The 15,374-nt window shown below is 46.1% G+C and overlaps 1 protein-coding gene across 1 annotated transcript in view; it reads left to right on the forward strand.

Moving 5' to 3' along the window:
* The first annotated feature begins 7,894 nt into the window (after nucleotides 1-7,894).
* Fam71f1 (family with sequence similarity 71 member F1) overlaps nucleotides 7,895-15,374 on the forward strand; it is a 36,092-nt gene continuing 28,612 nt past the window's right edge. Inside the window, exons 1-3 of the mRNA XM_045160073.1 lie at nucleotides 7,895-8,143; nucleotides 10,707-10,891; nucleotides 13,752-14,004. Of these exons, the coding sequence (XP_045016008.1) occupies nucleotides 7,895-8,143; nucleotides 10,707-10,891; nucleotides 13,752-14,004 (687 nt within the window). The remainder of the gene's footprint in view (nucleotides 8,144-10,706; nucleotides 10,892-13,751; nucleotides 14,005-15,374) is intronic.

A 15,374-nucleotide genomic window follows, 5' to 3' on the forward strand; every position in this document is an offset into this window, starting at 1 on the left:
AAAAATAAATTAATTAATTTAAAACAAAAAAAATTTTTTTTTAAACAGCACAGATTTTTTTTTTTTTTTTTTTGAGAGCGACAGACAGAGAGAAAGACAGATAGAGGGAGAGAGAGAGAATGGGCGCGCCAGGGCTTCCAGCCTTTGCAAACGAACTCCAGACGCGTGCGCCCCCTTGTGCATCTGGCTAACGTGGGACCTGGGGAACCGAGCCTCGAACCGGGGTCCTTAGGCTTCACAGGCAAGCGCTTAACCGCTAAGCCATCTCTCCAGCCCTTAACGAATTTTTTGTGTATGCTGAGAGTCAAACCCAGGGCCACATACTCACTAGGCAAGTGCCATACCATGGAGCACCAGCCTGGTTTTAGTTTTTTAAATTCAGACATATTTCATTTTTTGTTTGTTTTATTATATATATAATATATATATTAATTTTGTAATCAACTAACATATTTGAGGGGGGCTGGAGAGATGGCTTAACGGTTAAAACACTTGCCTGCAAAGCCAAAGGACCCAGGTTTGATTCCCCAGGATCCATGTAAGCCAGATGCACAAGGTGGCACATGCATCTGGAGTTTGTTTGCAGTAGCTGGAAACCGTGGTATGCCCATTCTCTCCCTTTCTCTCTCCTTCTCAAATAAATAAATAAAAATAAAGTTTTAAAAATATTTTTGGGTGCTGGAGGGATTGCATAGTGGTTAAGGCATTTGCCTGCAAAGCAAAAGGACCCAGGTTTGATTCCCCAGGACCCACGTAAGCCAGATGCACAGGCACATGTGTCTGGAGTTCATTTGCAGTGGCTAGAGGCCCCAGCATGCCCATTTTTTTCTGTCTGTCTATCTGTCTGTCTCTCTCTTAAATAGATTAATAAAAACTTAAGTAAAAAAAAAATTTTTTTGAGCCAGCATGGTGGTGCACACCTTTAATCCCAACACTCAGGAGGCAGAGATAGGAGGATCACTGTGAGTTTGAGGCCACCCTGAGAGTATATAGTGAATTCCAGGTCAGCCTGGGCTAGAGTGAGATCCTACCTCGGGGACGGGGGCTGGGGGGAGACGATGGGACTGAGTGCTGCTCCCACAATGCATAACACACAACCTGATGGGAAATACCTGCAGCCCCACTGAGGGGCATCCCCAGCAGAATGGCGGCAGGGACAAGAGAAAAGAGGGTCCCAACCCATGATGTATCCATACAAAATACGTTGTTAATAATAAAAAATTAATTTTTAAGTTACTCTGAGATAAGATGAGGTACTTTTTATTGCTAAAGAGTAAAGTAAATAAAAGTTAAATTGTAAAAAAAAAAATTTTTTTATTTTTTATTTTTTGAGGTAGACTCTCACTCAAACCCAGGCTGACCTGGAATTCACTATGGAGTCTCAGGGTGGCCTCAAACTCACGGCGATCCTTCTACCTCTGCCTCCCGAGTGCTGGGATTAAAGGCGTGCGCCACCACACCTAGATAAATTATAAAATTTTTTATTTGCAAGGAGATCATATATATGGAAAGAGACAGTGTGTGTGAATGGGCACACCAGAGCCTCCTGCCACTGCAAACAAACTTGACACATGCACCATTTGTGTGTCTGTTTTTACTTAGATCCCAGGAAATTGAATCCAGGCCATCAGACTTTACAAGCAAGTGCCTTTACCACTGAACCGTCTCCCTGGCTCTAGTCTTTTTAGTTTTAAAAACTGTTTAAATTGCATATGCTTTAAGCTCCATAAACCCTGGAGTCCAGCCCCAACTGAAAAACCAGATACGCTGGTTACTCCTGAACAAGAGTCAAAACAACAGTATGCATCGCCAAAGTGGTCTTTGTGGCTTTAGCCTCAACCCAAAGGACAGTCAGCATAGCTGAGGAGATTGCTGTCGAAGTTCTCATCGTCAAATATGAGACCAGACCATAGTAATACCAATATGCAGGGATGGCAGAAGTGACATTTTCTCCTGTTGTTGGAACACATATTCACAAAACTTTCCCCAGAAGTTGTCACCCTGAGTTCCTTATCTTTTTAAAATTTTTTTTGTTTATTTAATTTATTTATTTGAGAGTGACAGACAGAGAGACAAAGAGGGAGGGAGATAGAGAATGGCATGCCAGGACCTCCAGCCACTGCTAACGAACTCCAGATGCATGGAGTTATGCATCTGAGTTACATGGGTCCTGGGGAATCGATCCTCGAACCAAGGTCCTTAGGCTCCACAGGCAAGCACTTAACCGCTAAGCTATCTCTCCAGCCCTGAGTTCCTTATCTGTATAAATTATTCCCATTTTCCTTATTACCTAGAATTATTGGTAAACAGTACTATCATTTGCTCTAAATTCACTCTAAAATGAGAATTTTACATAGTTGTATCAGCCAATTTGAAGTCCGGCTCAATTTGAGAGAAAACCCAATTGGACTTATTCCTCTCATGCATGAAAGTCTAGAAATGCGTACTCAGGATTGGTGTGGTAGTTTTATGATCATCAATAAATACAAGCCCTCCCTTGTTACCCTTCCATCCTTCCTATGTCTCTTCTGCCCCGTAAAGCTGCTTAAGGTCTAACCATCAAAGTTTATTCTAGTCAGAAGGAAAAAAAAAAAAAATAGAGCAAAACAACAAACTTCTTCCTACAAAGATTCCTCACAGAAATTGCACCTAGTATCTAAGCTTACACATCTTTCACAGAACTAGTTACATAACCTTACCTAGCTGCAAGGGAACCCACACAATGAACTCTATTTCAGAAGCCTTTGTGTCCAACTAAATGCCAGTTATTCTATATTGAATAAATGGAGAGAATGGATATTAGGATATATAGGAATCAGTCATCTGGTTGTTAAAATGATTCACTGTTATTATGAGACACTGGGGAAATGGCTTAGTGGTTCAAGATGCCTGCTTGCAAAGCTTGATGGGCCAAATTCAACTTCCCAGCAACTCACATAAATTCAGACAGGCATTCCGACACACACACATGTGTAAGTAAACCATATATATATATATATATATATATATATATATATATATATATTTTTTTTTTTTTTTTTTTTTTTTTGGTTTATCAAGGTAGGGTCTCACTCTGGTGCCCAGGCTGACCTGGAATTCACTCTGTATTCTCAGGGTGGCCTCCAACTCATGGCGATCCTCCTACCTCTGCCTCCTGAGTACTGGGATTAAAGGTGTGTGCCACCATGCCTGGCAAAATTTTTATACAGATTTTTATTTATTTATTTATTTGAGAGAGAGAGAGTGAGTGAATGGGCATGCCAGGGCCTCCAGCCACTGCAAACGAACTCCAGGCACATGCACCCCCTTGTGCATCTGGCTATACATGGGTACTGGAGAATTGAACTTGGGTCCTTAGGCTTTGTAGGCAAGCTCCTTAGCCACTGAACCATCTCCAGCCCCAAATTAAAAGAAAAATTATTCACTTATTTTGGTTTTTCAAGCTAGGGGAGGACTGGAGAGGATGAGCACCATTCACACAATTGCTTAGTACCTCATTTCGAGCCAAAAGTTTGTGTCCTTCACAGTTAGCTCTCTAGATTACATGCTTCCAACTGCTTCTACCACTGAAGACATGGTCTTGGTAGATGTGTGCTGAAAAGAGCAAAGCCATCTTTCCAGTTGACTCTAAGATGGCTCAATGACCAAATTCATCCACCCCTGTATCTAATCCAATTAGCTGTATTGAGGCTAATCATTAGCCACAAAAACCAGCAGCTTGAGCCGGAGCGTGGTGGTGCACGCCTTTAATCCCAGAACTGGGGAGGCAGAGGTAGGAGGATCTCAGCGAATTCAGGGCCACCCTGAGACTACAGAGTGAATTCCAGGGCTACCTGGGCTACAGTGAGACCCTACCTTGGAAAAAAAAGAAAAGGGAAAGAAAAGAAAGAAGGAAGGAAGGGAGGGAGGGAGGAAGAGAAAGAGGAAGAAAGAGAGAGAGAGAGAGAGAGAGAGAGAAAACCAAGTCAGACATAGTGGCGCATGCCCAGCACTTGGAGACAGAGGTAGGAGGCTCACTGTGAGTTCGAGGCCACCCTGAGATTACATAGTGAATTCCAGGTCAGCCTGAGCTAGAGTGAGACTCTACCTAGGCAAAAAAAAAAAAAAAAAAAAAAGCAGTTTATCAGTGACCATCACTTTTGAACCACGTGTTCTGTTTGCAGGGAAATGTCAACCACAGGGTGTGGTCTCTGACTCCATCTTTTGAGAATCTCACCATAGACGGCATCTGCCTCACATAGTAAGCAAAAGAAAATAAGGAGTGTACATTCGAAAATTTCATCACTAACCAGGGAGCTGCTGTAAGGGGCGCTTGGGCAAGAATAATAACGCTGCTGGCTAGAGGAGAAATTTCGAGAAGCCAGGCAGGGAAAGCCTTGTGACCCTCAGCCTTCTCTCTGGCGTTAAGAAATACAGAAATAAATCCCCAGAAATAAGTCCCCAGGCTTGTCCTTTGCATAGCTAGCTGGAAAACTGTCTTTCTGAATTTGTCACATTTGACCTTGTCAGTGATACATTATTTAATACATTCTAGAATCCCACTCATAATAGAATGTTATTTCTGTTTAAATTGGTTTTGCATGGTGCTCAAGGCTGCTTGTTATTATTATTAATTATTTTTTTTGACCTTGACCTAATCACCCTGAGATTTGGGCTTTTTCTTTTTCTGGCTCAGGGGGAGGGACACTGTCACTCTAAAACGGAGACAATTCCTCCCAGAGGGTCTCTCCCCAACAGCCAGCCTAGGGATAGGAAACTAATTACTTCTGCTCCTTCAGTTTGACCTCCTGAGGGAAGCAAAGGCCGAAATGGCAGCCAGCCAGCCGCAGCGGCCCTGCACTTCCTTCTAGCAGACAGAGCTTCTGCACACGAGCCAGGGTGTGGGGGCCTCACTGCGTTCAAGACTCAGGAAGACAGGTTTTGATAGACAGCAGCCTTTTGCCTTGTTTGGGGGTAGGTCTCATTAAGAAGAGTAAGGGAGGCCGGGCGTGGTGGCACACACCTTTAATCCCAGCACTCGGGGAGGCAGGGGTAGGAGGATCGCCATGAGTTCGAGGCCACCCTGAGACGACATAGTGAGTTCCAGGTCAGCCTGGACTAAAGTGAGACCCTAACTTAAAAAAAAAAAAAAAAAAAAGGATTTAGTGGTTAAGGCACTTGTCTGCAAAGCCTAAGGACCAAGGTTTGATTCCCCAGGACCCTTGTAAGCCAGATGCACAAAGTGGCACATGGGTCTGGAGTTCATTTGCAGTGGCTAGAGTGCCCTGGCATGCCTGTTTGCTCTCTCTCTCTAAAATAAACAAATAATTTTTTTTTTTTAAAAAAAAAGGAGGGCTGGAGAGATGGCTTAGCGGTTAAACGCTTGCCTGTGAAGCCTAAGGACCCCGGTTCGAGGCTCAGTTCCCCAGGTCCCACGTTAGCCAGATGCACAAGGGGGCGCACGCGTCTGGAGTTCGTTTGCAGAGACTGGAAGCCCTGGCGCGCCCATTCTCTCTCTCTCCCTCTGTCTTTCTCTCTGTGTCTGTCACTCTCAAATAAATAAATAAAAATTAAAAAAAAAAGGAGAGTAGCTGGGCGTGGTGGCGCATGCCTTTAATCCCAGCACTCAGGAGGCAGAGGTAGGAAGATCACCATGAGTTTGAGGCCACCCTGAGACTCCATAGTGAATTCCAGGTCAGCCTGGGCTAGAGTGAGACCCTACCTCAAAAAAAAAAAAAAAAAAAAAAAAAAAAAAAACAAAGAAAAAAATTAAAAAGGAGAGTAAAGAGGGCTGGAGAGATGGCTTAGCAGTTAAGGCATTTGCCTGCAAAGCGAAAGGATCCTGGTTCAATTCTCCAGGACCCACATAAGCCAGATACACAAGATGGTGCATGCGTCTGGAGTTCGTTTGCAGTGGCTGGAGGCTCTGGTGCGCCCAATCTCTCTATCTAAAATACATAAAATATATTTTTTTAAAAAATAGAGGAAAAAAAAAAGAAGAGTAAAGAGTCAGGTGTGGTGGCGCACGCCTTTAATCCCAGCACTTGGGAGGCAGAGGTAGGAGGGTTGCTGTGAGTTCAAGGCCACCCTGAGACTACATATAGTGAATTCCAGGTCAGCCAAAGCTAGAGCAAGACCCTACCTCAGAAAACAAAACAAAAAAAGAAAAAGAAGGAGAATGAAGGAAGGGACTGGAGAGGTGATTTCGTGGTTAAGGAGTTTGCCTACAAAACCAAAGGACCCGATTCTATTCTCCAGGACCCACACAAGCCAGACGCATAGGCAGCACATGAGTCTGGAGGTTTTTGGATTTTTTTTTTTTTTTTTTTTTTTTTTTTTTTTTTGCAGTGGCTGGGGGCCCTGGCAAGCCCATTTTCTCTATCTGCCTCTCTCTCTAAAAAATTAAAAATAAAAGAAGAGTAAGATGTGAGGTTCAGGGGTGACCAACACCACAGAGACCACTCTGAGGCAAAGATGGGAGCTTTTATCCAGGGAAAACACGAGCTGCTAGGACTGACTCTCAAGAGCGGAGCAGTCAGTTTGGTATTACAGACAGTGGGCTATATAGAGCTCTTCAGTTGGGGGAAGGTGAGGAAGGGGAAAGTAAAGAAAAGATTTCTTGGGCTGGAGAGATGGCTCAGCGGTTAAGCGCTCTGTGGAACCTAAGGACCCAGGTTCGAATCTCAATTCTTCAGGACCCACGTTAGCCAGGTGCACAAGGGGGCGCACGCGTCTGGAGTTCATTTGCAGTGGCTGGAGGCCCTGGCACACCCACTCTCTCTCTCTCTTTCTATCTGCCTCTTTCTCTCTCTGCTGCTCTCAAATAAATAAATAGATAAATAAATAAAATTAAACAAAAAATAAAAGGTTTCTTTAGGGGAGATCTAAGATAACCAGGGTGTGACACCAGAGCAGTAACCTGCTGTCCTGAGAGATAAGGGGACAGGAAACCTAGACCTGAGGCATTGTTAGGCAAGGAAGGGATGATGGCTGGGAGGTTCCTTGAGGAATGTGGATGACCCACTGCCTTGTGTCTCTGTCGCCCTCCTGCTGTCCTCGGTGACTCCATTTTGTCCTGACCCAACAGAAGGGAGCCAGGCGTGGTGGCGCACGCCTTTAGTCCCAGCACTTCAGAGGCAAAGGTAGGAGGATCGCGTGGGTTTGAGGCCACACTGAGACTACATAGTGAATTCCAGGTTAGAGTGAAACCTCACCTCAAAAAACAACAACAACATAAAGCAAAGAAGGTAAAGAGTGAGGTGGGGTATAGTTTAAGTGGGAGAGTGTTTACATTGTATGTGCAAGATCCTGGGGTTCAGGAAAAAAAAAGAGAGAGAGAGAGTGAGGGGGCTGGAGAGATGGCTTAGTAGTTAAGGCACTCACCTATTAAGCCAAAGCATCCAAGTTCTATTTCCCAGTACCCATGTAAAGCCAGATGCGCTCCATGACGCATGTGTCCAGAGTTCATTTGCAAAGGCTGGAGGCCCTGGCTTGTCCATTTTCTCTGTCTCTCTTTCTCTCTCTCAAAGAAATAAGTAAAAATATTTTGAAAGAAAGAAACAAAGGAAGAGGAAGAGAGAGAGTTGAGAGGCAGGAAGGGACTTTTCCTCTTGGCAGCAGAATGGATTTTCTAACAGCCTTTGTTTTCTGCTTTCTCAGCAGGTTCCGTGAGCTCTGTCTGGGTCCCGGAGAAGGGCTGGGGAATGTCCGGGCGTAAGTCAGTGACAGCCATGTGTGGAGGAAAAGGGAGGCTCCTCGGCCATGCTCTGCAGGCCTGCTGTGGGTTTTCATGATGTCATCCATTCATCATTGTGAGCTGATTGGCTGGTCCAGGACTGGGCTGGCTGCCCATGGCCAGAAGGGAAGAGAGAGATCCCAGGACAACCGTGCAGCAGGCCCCTGAGCATGTGCAGACATGTTGACATCCCTTCCACCTAGAAAGGCTTGGTGGAAACCGAAGAAGACAGTACAAGTTATAAGATCGTGTCCAACCTTCCCTTCCCTGAACGCCTGGGGAAAATTCAGGGGCCTCTTGCCTGTAGATAGGGAGCCAAACCCTGGAGTGGGCCTGGGTGTGGAGGAAGGACTGCTCTGCCAGATGGTTCACTCTCAGGAATTCAACCTGTTTCCTAACTCCGCGGTGTTTGAAAGCAACTTTGTCCAGGTACTCTTGAGTGGCTCGGAAGAGCACCCCCTTGGTTCTTCTAACCCTGTCCCCTCCCCCCCCAGATGTGATTGGAACAGCAAGAGAGAGGGAACTGACGGACGGGTTTAGGGGGCTGCAGCCAAGGCTGCCCACCGAGACCGGGGCCTCTCATTACAGGTGTGGGGACCTGAGGAGAGACGTCAGACTTTGCTCTGCTTGTAGTGGACAATTTGGCATTAGATCCCTAATTTATGTCCTCCGGGCAGGCTGTCACCTGAAGCCAGATGATGTCAGGAGGCAGTGAAAGGAGATGGCCCTTGAAGGTTAGAAATGGAAATCCTGATTTGTGAAGAAGAGGAGCCCCAGGGACCCAGAGCGATCTGGGCTGAGATTCCAGGCTCTGCTTTCTTGCGGGGAGGTGTCATTGCACGCGGAGCAGCCAGTGTCCACGCACCCCACTTTCAGCAAGTGAGATCTTGAGATCAGAGGCAAACACATCAAGTGCCTGATGGAGCAGACGCTGGGTTTCTCTCTCTCTCTCTGCCTGGTCTTCCCTCAGGCCAGAGAGACTAGAAATAAAGGGAGCTGTGGAGGTGAGAGGGACCTTCCCACGCAGTGACAGAGGGCACAGGACATAATTTGCCCCCCCCCCCGACGTCATGGCCATGACGATGAAGTTTTTTTCAAAGCAAAGCCAGAAACAGTCCAGGAAGGATCCACAGGCACGGGATAGGTGCTACGATTTATAGTTCTTGTTGACAATCATTTGATAGTAGGTCCTTTAAGCTCCGTTAGGAAACTGATGTGGTGGCTCATGCCTGGAGTCCCAGCACTTGGGAAGATGAGGCAGGAGGATTACCTTGAGAATGTGGCCAGCCTGAGCTTACAAGAGGTATTTTTGGGGAGGCAAGCCCAACAGACTGGCTTTTTTTTTTTTTTTTTTTTTTTTTAATGCAAGAGAGCAAGAGACAGAGTGACAAGGGCACCCCAGGGTCCCCAGCCACTGCAATCGAACTCCAGATACCTGTGGCCCCTTGTGCGCATGTGTGACCTGGCATGCTTGCATCACTATGTATCCAGAGAGTTGAACACGAGCCCTCTGGCTTCGCAGGCAAGCGCCTTACCCTCTAAGCTGTCTCTCCAGCCCCTACCAGAATTAAAAATTTTTTTTTTGTTTATTTATTTATATGAGAGAGATCGAGAGTGAAAGAGGCAGAAAGAAAGAGAAAATGGGCACACCAGGGCCTCCAGCCACTGCAAACGAATTCCAGATGCGGGCGCCCCCTTGTGCATCTGGCTAACGTGGGTCCTGGGGTATTGAACCTCGAACCAGGGTCCTTAGGCTTCACAGGCAAGTGCTTAACTGCTAAGCCATCTCTCTAGCCGCCCCCCCCCCACCACCCACAAGAATTTTTAAACAAATACAGAACTGGACATGGTGGTGCACAGCTTTAATCCTGGTACTTGGCAGACAGAGGTAGGAGGATTGCTGTGAGCTCAAGGCCAGCCTGGGATGACAGAGTGAGCTCCAGGTGAGCCTTGGCTAGAGTGAAACGCTACCTCAAAAACTAAAAACAAAAAAGCCGGGTGTGGTGGCGCACTCCTTTAATCCCAGCACTCTGGAGGCAGAGGTAAAAGGATTGCCATGAGTTCGAGGCCACCCTGAGACTCCATAATGAATTCCAGGTCAGCCTAGGCTAGAGTGAGACCCTATCTTGAAACCCCCCCAAAAAAAAAAATAAAAAAATAGAGCCAGGTGTGGTGGCTTTTAATCCCAGCATTTGGGGGCTGAGGTAGGAGGATTGCTGTGAGTTTGAGGCCAGTCTGAGACTAATTCCAGGTCAGCCTGGGGCTATATTAAGACCCTACCTTGAAGAGCCAAAAAGAAAATACAGGTTAAAGCACCTATCCTATCCCTGGTTTCCAGAGGACAATTGACAATGTCTGGAAACAATTTTAGCTGTCAGTTTGGGTTGGAGTTGCTATTAGCATCTAGGGGGGCAGAGGCCAAGGATGCCACTGAGTATTCTATGGCACAAGGCACTACCTCCCTCTCCATTCTTTTTTTTTTTTTTTTTAATTATTTTATTTATTTGAGAGAGAGGCAGATAGTGAATGGGCATGTCAGGGCCTCTAGCCACTGCAAACAAACTCCAGATGCATGAGCCACCTCCATCTCTCTAGCCCCTTCTCCATTCTTTTATTTTTATTTTTAATTTTATTATTTATTTATTTCTTTGAGAGCAATAGAGAGAGAAAGAGGCAGAGAGAGAGAGAGAGAGAGAGAGAGAGAGAGAGAGAGAGAGAGAGAGAGAATAGGTACGCCAGGTCCTCCAGCCACTGCAAACGAAATCCAGATGCACGTGCCCCCTTGTGCATCTGGCTAACGTGGGTCCTGGGGAATCGAGTCTCGAACCGGGGTCATCAGGCTTCCCAGGCAAGCACTTAACCGCTAAGCCATCTCTCCAGCCCCCTTCTCCCTTCTTTAATCATCTAAAGGTGCTGAGTTGAGAAACCCTGGGCTAAACACACTACTGCTTCCACCAAATACTCAGGCTGTGCCTGGGGGGCTGCATTGCAGGTGAAAAAGGGTAGAAACTGGATAGAAATCTACAAAGCCTCCAACACCATGGCCCTTGGGGTGACCTCCTCTGTGCCCTGCCTACCCCTTCCTAACATCCTCCTCATGGCTAGAGTCAAATGGCATCAAGGACAGAGCCAGACCTGGAACAGACCATCCACAGCCCCACACATCATCCTAAAGAGGTAAGTAACGTAAATGAGAATGAAGGACAAGGCAAGAAAACGAACAGATGAGGGGCAAGGGGGTGACCCAGGCTGGAAGCCGCTGCGTTGTGACTAAACTCAACATGAGAAATAAAGAAGTTGGTCAGGCGTGGTGGCACACGTCTTTAATCCCAGCACACGCCTTTAATCCCAGCACTGGGAAGGCAGAGATAGGAGGATCATCATGAGTTCAAGGCCACCCAGAGACTACATAGTGAATTCCAGGTCAGCTTGGGCTAGAGTGAGAACAAAAACAAAAAAAGAGAAGTCGTCATTTCAGTGATAGTAATTTTATTTTATTTTATTTTTAAAGGTTTTTTTAAAATTATTTATTTATTTATTTGAGAGCAACAGACACAGAGAGAAAGACAGATAGAGGGAGAGAGAGAGAATGGGCGCGCCAGGGCTTCCAGCCTCTGCAAACGAACTCCAGATGCGTGCGCCCCCTTGTGCATCTGGCTAACGTGGGACCTAGGGAACCAAGCCTCGAACCGGGGTCCTTAGGCTTCGCAGGCAAGCGCTTAACCGCTAAGCCATCTCTCCAGCCCTTTATTTTATTTTTGAAACTGCATCATGTAGTCCAAGCTGGCCTCGAATTTAGAACATTGCCAACGCTGGCTTTGAACTCTCGATCCTTCTGCCTGAACTTTCCAAGTGCCAGAATGACAGGTGTAAACTACCATACCCAACTACTAATTGATTTAGACAGACATGATCTCGGACAATTGGCACGTGGGAAGAACAGAGACCAGCTGGGACAAAGGGAGACCTTACGTGGACAGGAATGGGCTAGTAGACCTGGCTTAACTTAGTCCACTGACTCAGAAGGAGACCTCTCAGCCCCTTGCTGAAGGGTAAAGAGGAAATGAGATCTGGCAGATGGAAGGCTGATCGGGAGACAGGCTCTTTCCAATTTATAACTAATTACATTTAATTTTTGAATTACAACTCCTCTGCTGTCGTTCCTCTATAAAATGAGTGTACTGTCCCACATAGGCCTGTAACATATAGCGATACCATGTTTGGGATAAAACCACCCCTTTATTTATTTGTTTGAGAGAATGAGAATGAGCACACCAGGGCCTCCAGCCACTGCAAATGAACTCCAGATACACGCACCACCTTGTACATCTGGCTTATGTGGGTGGGTGCTAGGGAGTCAAACCTAAGTCCTTTGGCTTTGCCGGCAAACGCCTTAACCACTAAGCCGTCTCTCCAGCCCCAAACCTCCCTTTAAAAAAATAGTTTAAAAAATTATTTATTTGAGAGAGAGAGAGAGAGGATGGGCATATCCATACTCTAGCCACTGCAAATAAAGCCCAAACACATGCGCCACCTTGTGCATCTGGCAAATGTGAGTACTGGGGAATCGAACCTGGGTCCTTAGGCTTCACACAGGCAAGTAAGCCTTAACCACAAAGCCATCTCTCCAGACCAAAACCACCCTTCTATTTTTTTTTTTTCTCCGAAGTAGGGTCTCACTCTAGCTCAGGCTGACCTGGAATTCACTATGTAGTCTCAGGGTGGCCTCGAACTCACGGCAATCCTCCTACCTCTGCCTCCCAAGTGCTGGGATTAAAGGCGTGCGCCCCCACGTCCAGTTTAAAACCACCCTTCTTGCTGTTTAAGCCTCTTTCTACACTCTACGAGCTGTCTTGGGACTCTATAGAAGTTCCAACAAGTGCAGGTGACCCCTGCCTCCCTCCCTGTTGCCTCGTGACAGTGTTCTCCATTGTGGGCTCTGCATGCTTTTGTAAGTCCAGCCCAGTCCCAGTTGACGAGTATTGGATCCAAAGCCAGCTCCTTGTGTCAGTGCATTTGGGCAGTTATGGAAGTATTAAGGTCAGCATATGGACAAGATGGACAGAGGCAAGCTTCCTTTGTGCTGTCAAGAAGAAAAGAGCCAGACCCTATGTCTCCAGCCACCTCCTGACTCCTTAGGGCCCTAGGAGTATCAGCCTGGAAATCATAGGAGGCTGAAAGCAGCAGGTTCCAGGACCCACGCCTGCTGGCTCTGAATCTTGGTGTTATCTTTAGTATTTCTGCATCTTTAATTAAGCTCCCCAAGTATATCTGGTTTCCCCAGAGTATGAGTACCACTGGCTGAGCATTCTCTTGTCCCCAAAAGCCCCCATTCCGGGACTGGGAAAGTGGCTCAGTTGGGAAATTTCTCTTACAAGCCTGAAGACCTGAGTTTAATCCCCAGGGCCCACATAAAAAAAGCTGGTGTGATGATGTGCACTTATAATCCCAGAACTGGGGAGGTGGAGATGGGCAGATCCCTGGGGCTCACTAGACAACCAGTCTAGCCTACTTGGCATGCTCCAGGCCAATGAGAGACCCTTTCTCAATAAATACATGCATGCTTACACACATATATAAGAATATGTATGTAGCTGGGCGTGGTGGCGCACGCCTTTAATCCCAGCACTTGGGAGGCAGAGGTAGGAGGATCACCGAGAGTTTGAGGCCACCCTGAGACTACATAGTTAATTCCAGGTCAGCCTGGACCAGAGTGAGACCCTGCTTCAAAAAAGCAAACAAACAAACAAAATAAATAAATAAATATATATATATATATACATACATATATATATATATATATATACACACACACATACATACACATACACATACACACACACATACATACATACATACATACATACACACACATATATACATATATATATGTATATGTATGTATGTATGTATGTATACATAAACACACACACACACACGCACACACAGAGCCTTGAGCAGCCATTCTCATTTTCCTGAAGACAGGGTTATATCAGAAGCAATGAGGTTGCCAAGATACCTTCCCTTGTGCCTTCAGGATTCTCCCTTTGAAGTTTGTGGAGCTCCGGATCTGTGACCGCATTGAACGCGTCCTGCGGTTGAGGACACTCACTGAGAAGATTTACTACCTAAAGCTCCACCCCGATCATCCTCAGACTGTCTTCCACTTCTGGATGCGCCTGGTTCAGATTCTGCAGAACGGTCTGTCCATCACCACCAAGGACCCCAGCATTCTTGTCACTCATTGCCTGGTACCCACGAGCCTCTGCAGCCCGTCCGGAGAGTCTGAGGTGAGAAAGTGCCCAGGGCCAGAGCTGAGGGGGGGGGGGGGGGGGGAGACCTGTGAGCAGCTGCCGCTGAGCACCCAGGTGCTCTGGGCTTTGACCCCTTTCTAGCCATCATATTTTTTATAACAATAGAATTCACCCTTCTAAGTATAGATAACTTCAGTAAATGTATATAGTTGTGCAACCACCAGCCATCACAAGCCAGTGAAAGTGGCAAGAAGGAGAGTTTCTTAATTATTTGTTATTTTCAAGCAAAGGGAGAAAGAGAGTGAGAAAGAGAGAGAGAGAGAATTATAAGGGAGGAGGAAATGGTGCATTAGGGCCTCAGGGCAAACAAACTTCAGATGCATGTACCACTTTATGTGGGTACTGGAGAATTGAACCCAGGCCATCAGGTTTTGCAAGCAAGCACCTTCAACCATCTCTCCAGTTCAAGAGGGAGTGTTTTTAGGATTATGTTTTTTGGTTTTTGGTTGTTTTTTTTTTTTTTTTTTTTCAAGGTAGGGTTTCACTCTAGCCCAGGCTGACCTGGAAATCATTATGTAGTCTCTAGGTGGCCTCAAACTCACAGTGATCCTCCTACCTCTACCACCCGAGTGCTGGGATTAAAGGCGTGTGCCACCACGCCTGGCAAGGGTGACATTTTTACTCATTCCTTGTTCCTACTTTTTTTTTTTTAATTTACTTAATTGAGAGACAAACAGAGAGTGAAAGAGAGAGTGAGAGTGGGAGAGAGAATAGACACATCAGGATCTCCAGTCACTGCAAACAAACTCCAGATGCAAGTTTCACCCTGTGTATCTGGTATACGTGGGTATTAGGAAATAGAACCTGGGTCCTTGGGCTTCACAGGCAAGTGCCTTAACCTAGCTAAGCCATCTCTCCAGCCCTGTTCCTACTCTTGATTCTAGATAACCACTGGTCTGTTTTCAATCTCTATAAAGTCATTTTTTATTAGACATTTGTCTCTCTCTCTGTGTTTCTATTTCTTGAGACAAGGTCTCATGTAGCCTAGATTGGCATGCAACTTACTATGTAGCCAGGAATGGCCCTGAACTCATGATCCTTCCAACTCTACCTCCCAGATGCTAGGATTAGAGGTGTGTGCTACAACACCCTGTTTATGCAATGCTGGCATCAATGCCAAGGGCCTCTTGAATACCAGGCATGAACTCTACTAAATGAGCTACATTCCCAACCCCTGGTTGTTTTTGTCTTAAGATTTTATTTATATATTTTCATGGGAAGGAGGGAAGGAGGTAGAGAAGAAGGGAGAGAGAGAGAGAGGGAAGAGAATGAATGCACCAGGACCTCTAGCTACTGCAAACAAGCTCCAGACACATGCACCACTTGGTGTATCTGGTTTTATGTGG

Source organism: Jaculus jaculus, chromosome 10, assembly GCF_020740685.1.
Source record: "Jaculus jaculus isolate mJacJac1 chromosome 10, mJacJac1.mat.Y.cur, whole genome shotgun sequence".
NCBI classification, from domain to species: Eukaryota; Metazoa; Chordata; class Mammalia; order Rodentia; family Dipodidae; genus Jaculus; species Jaculus jaculus.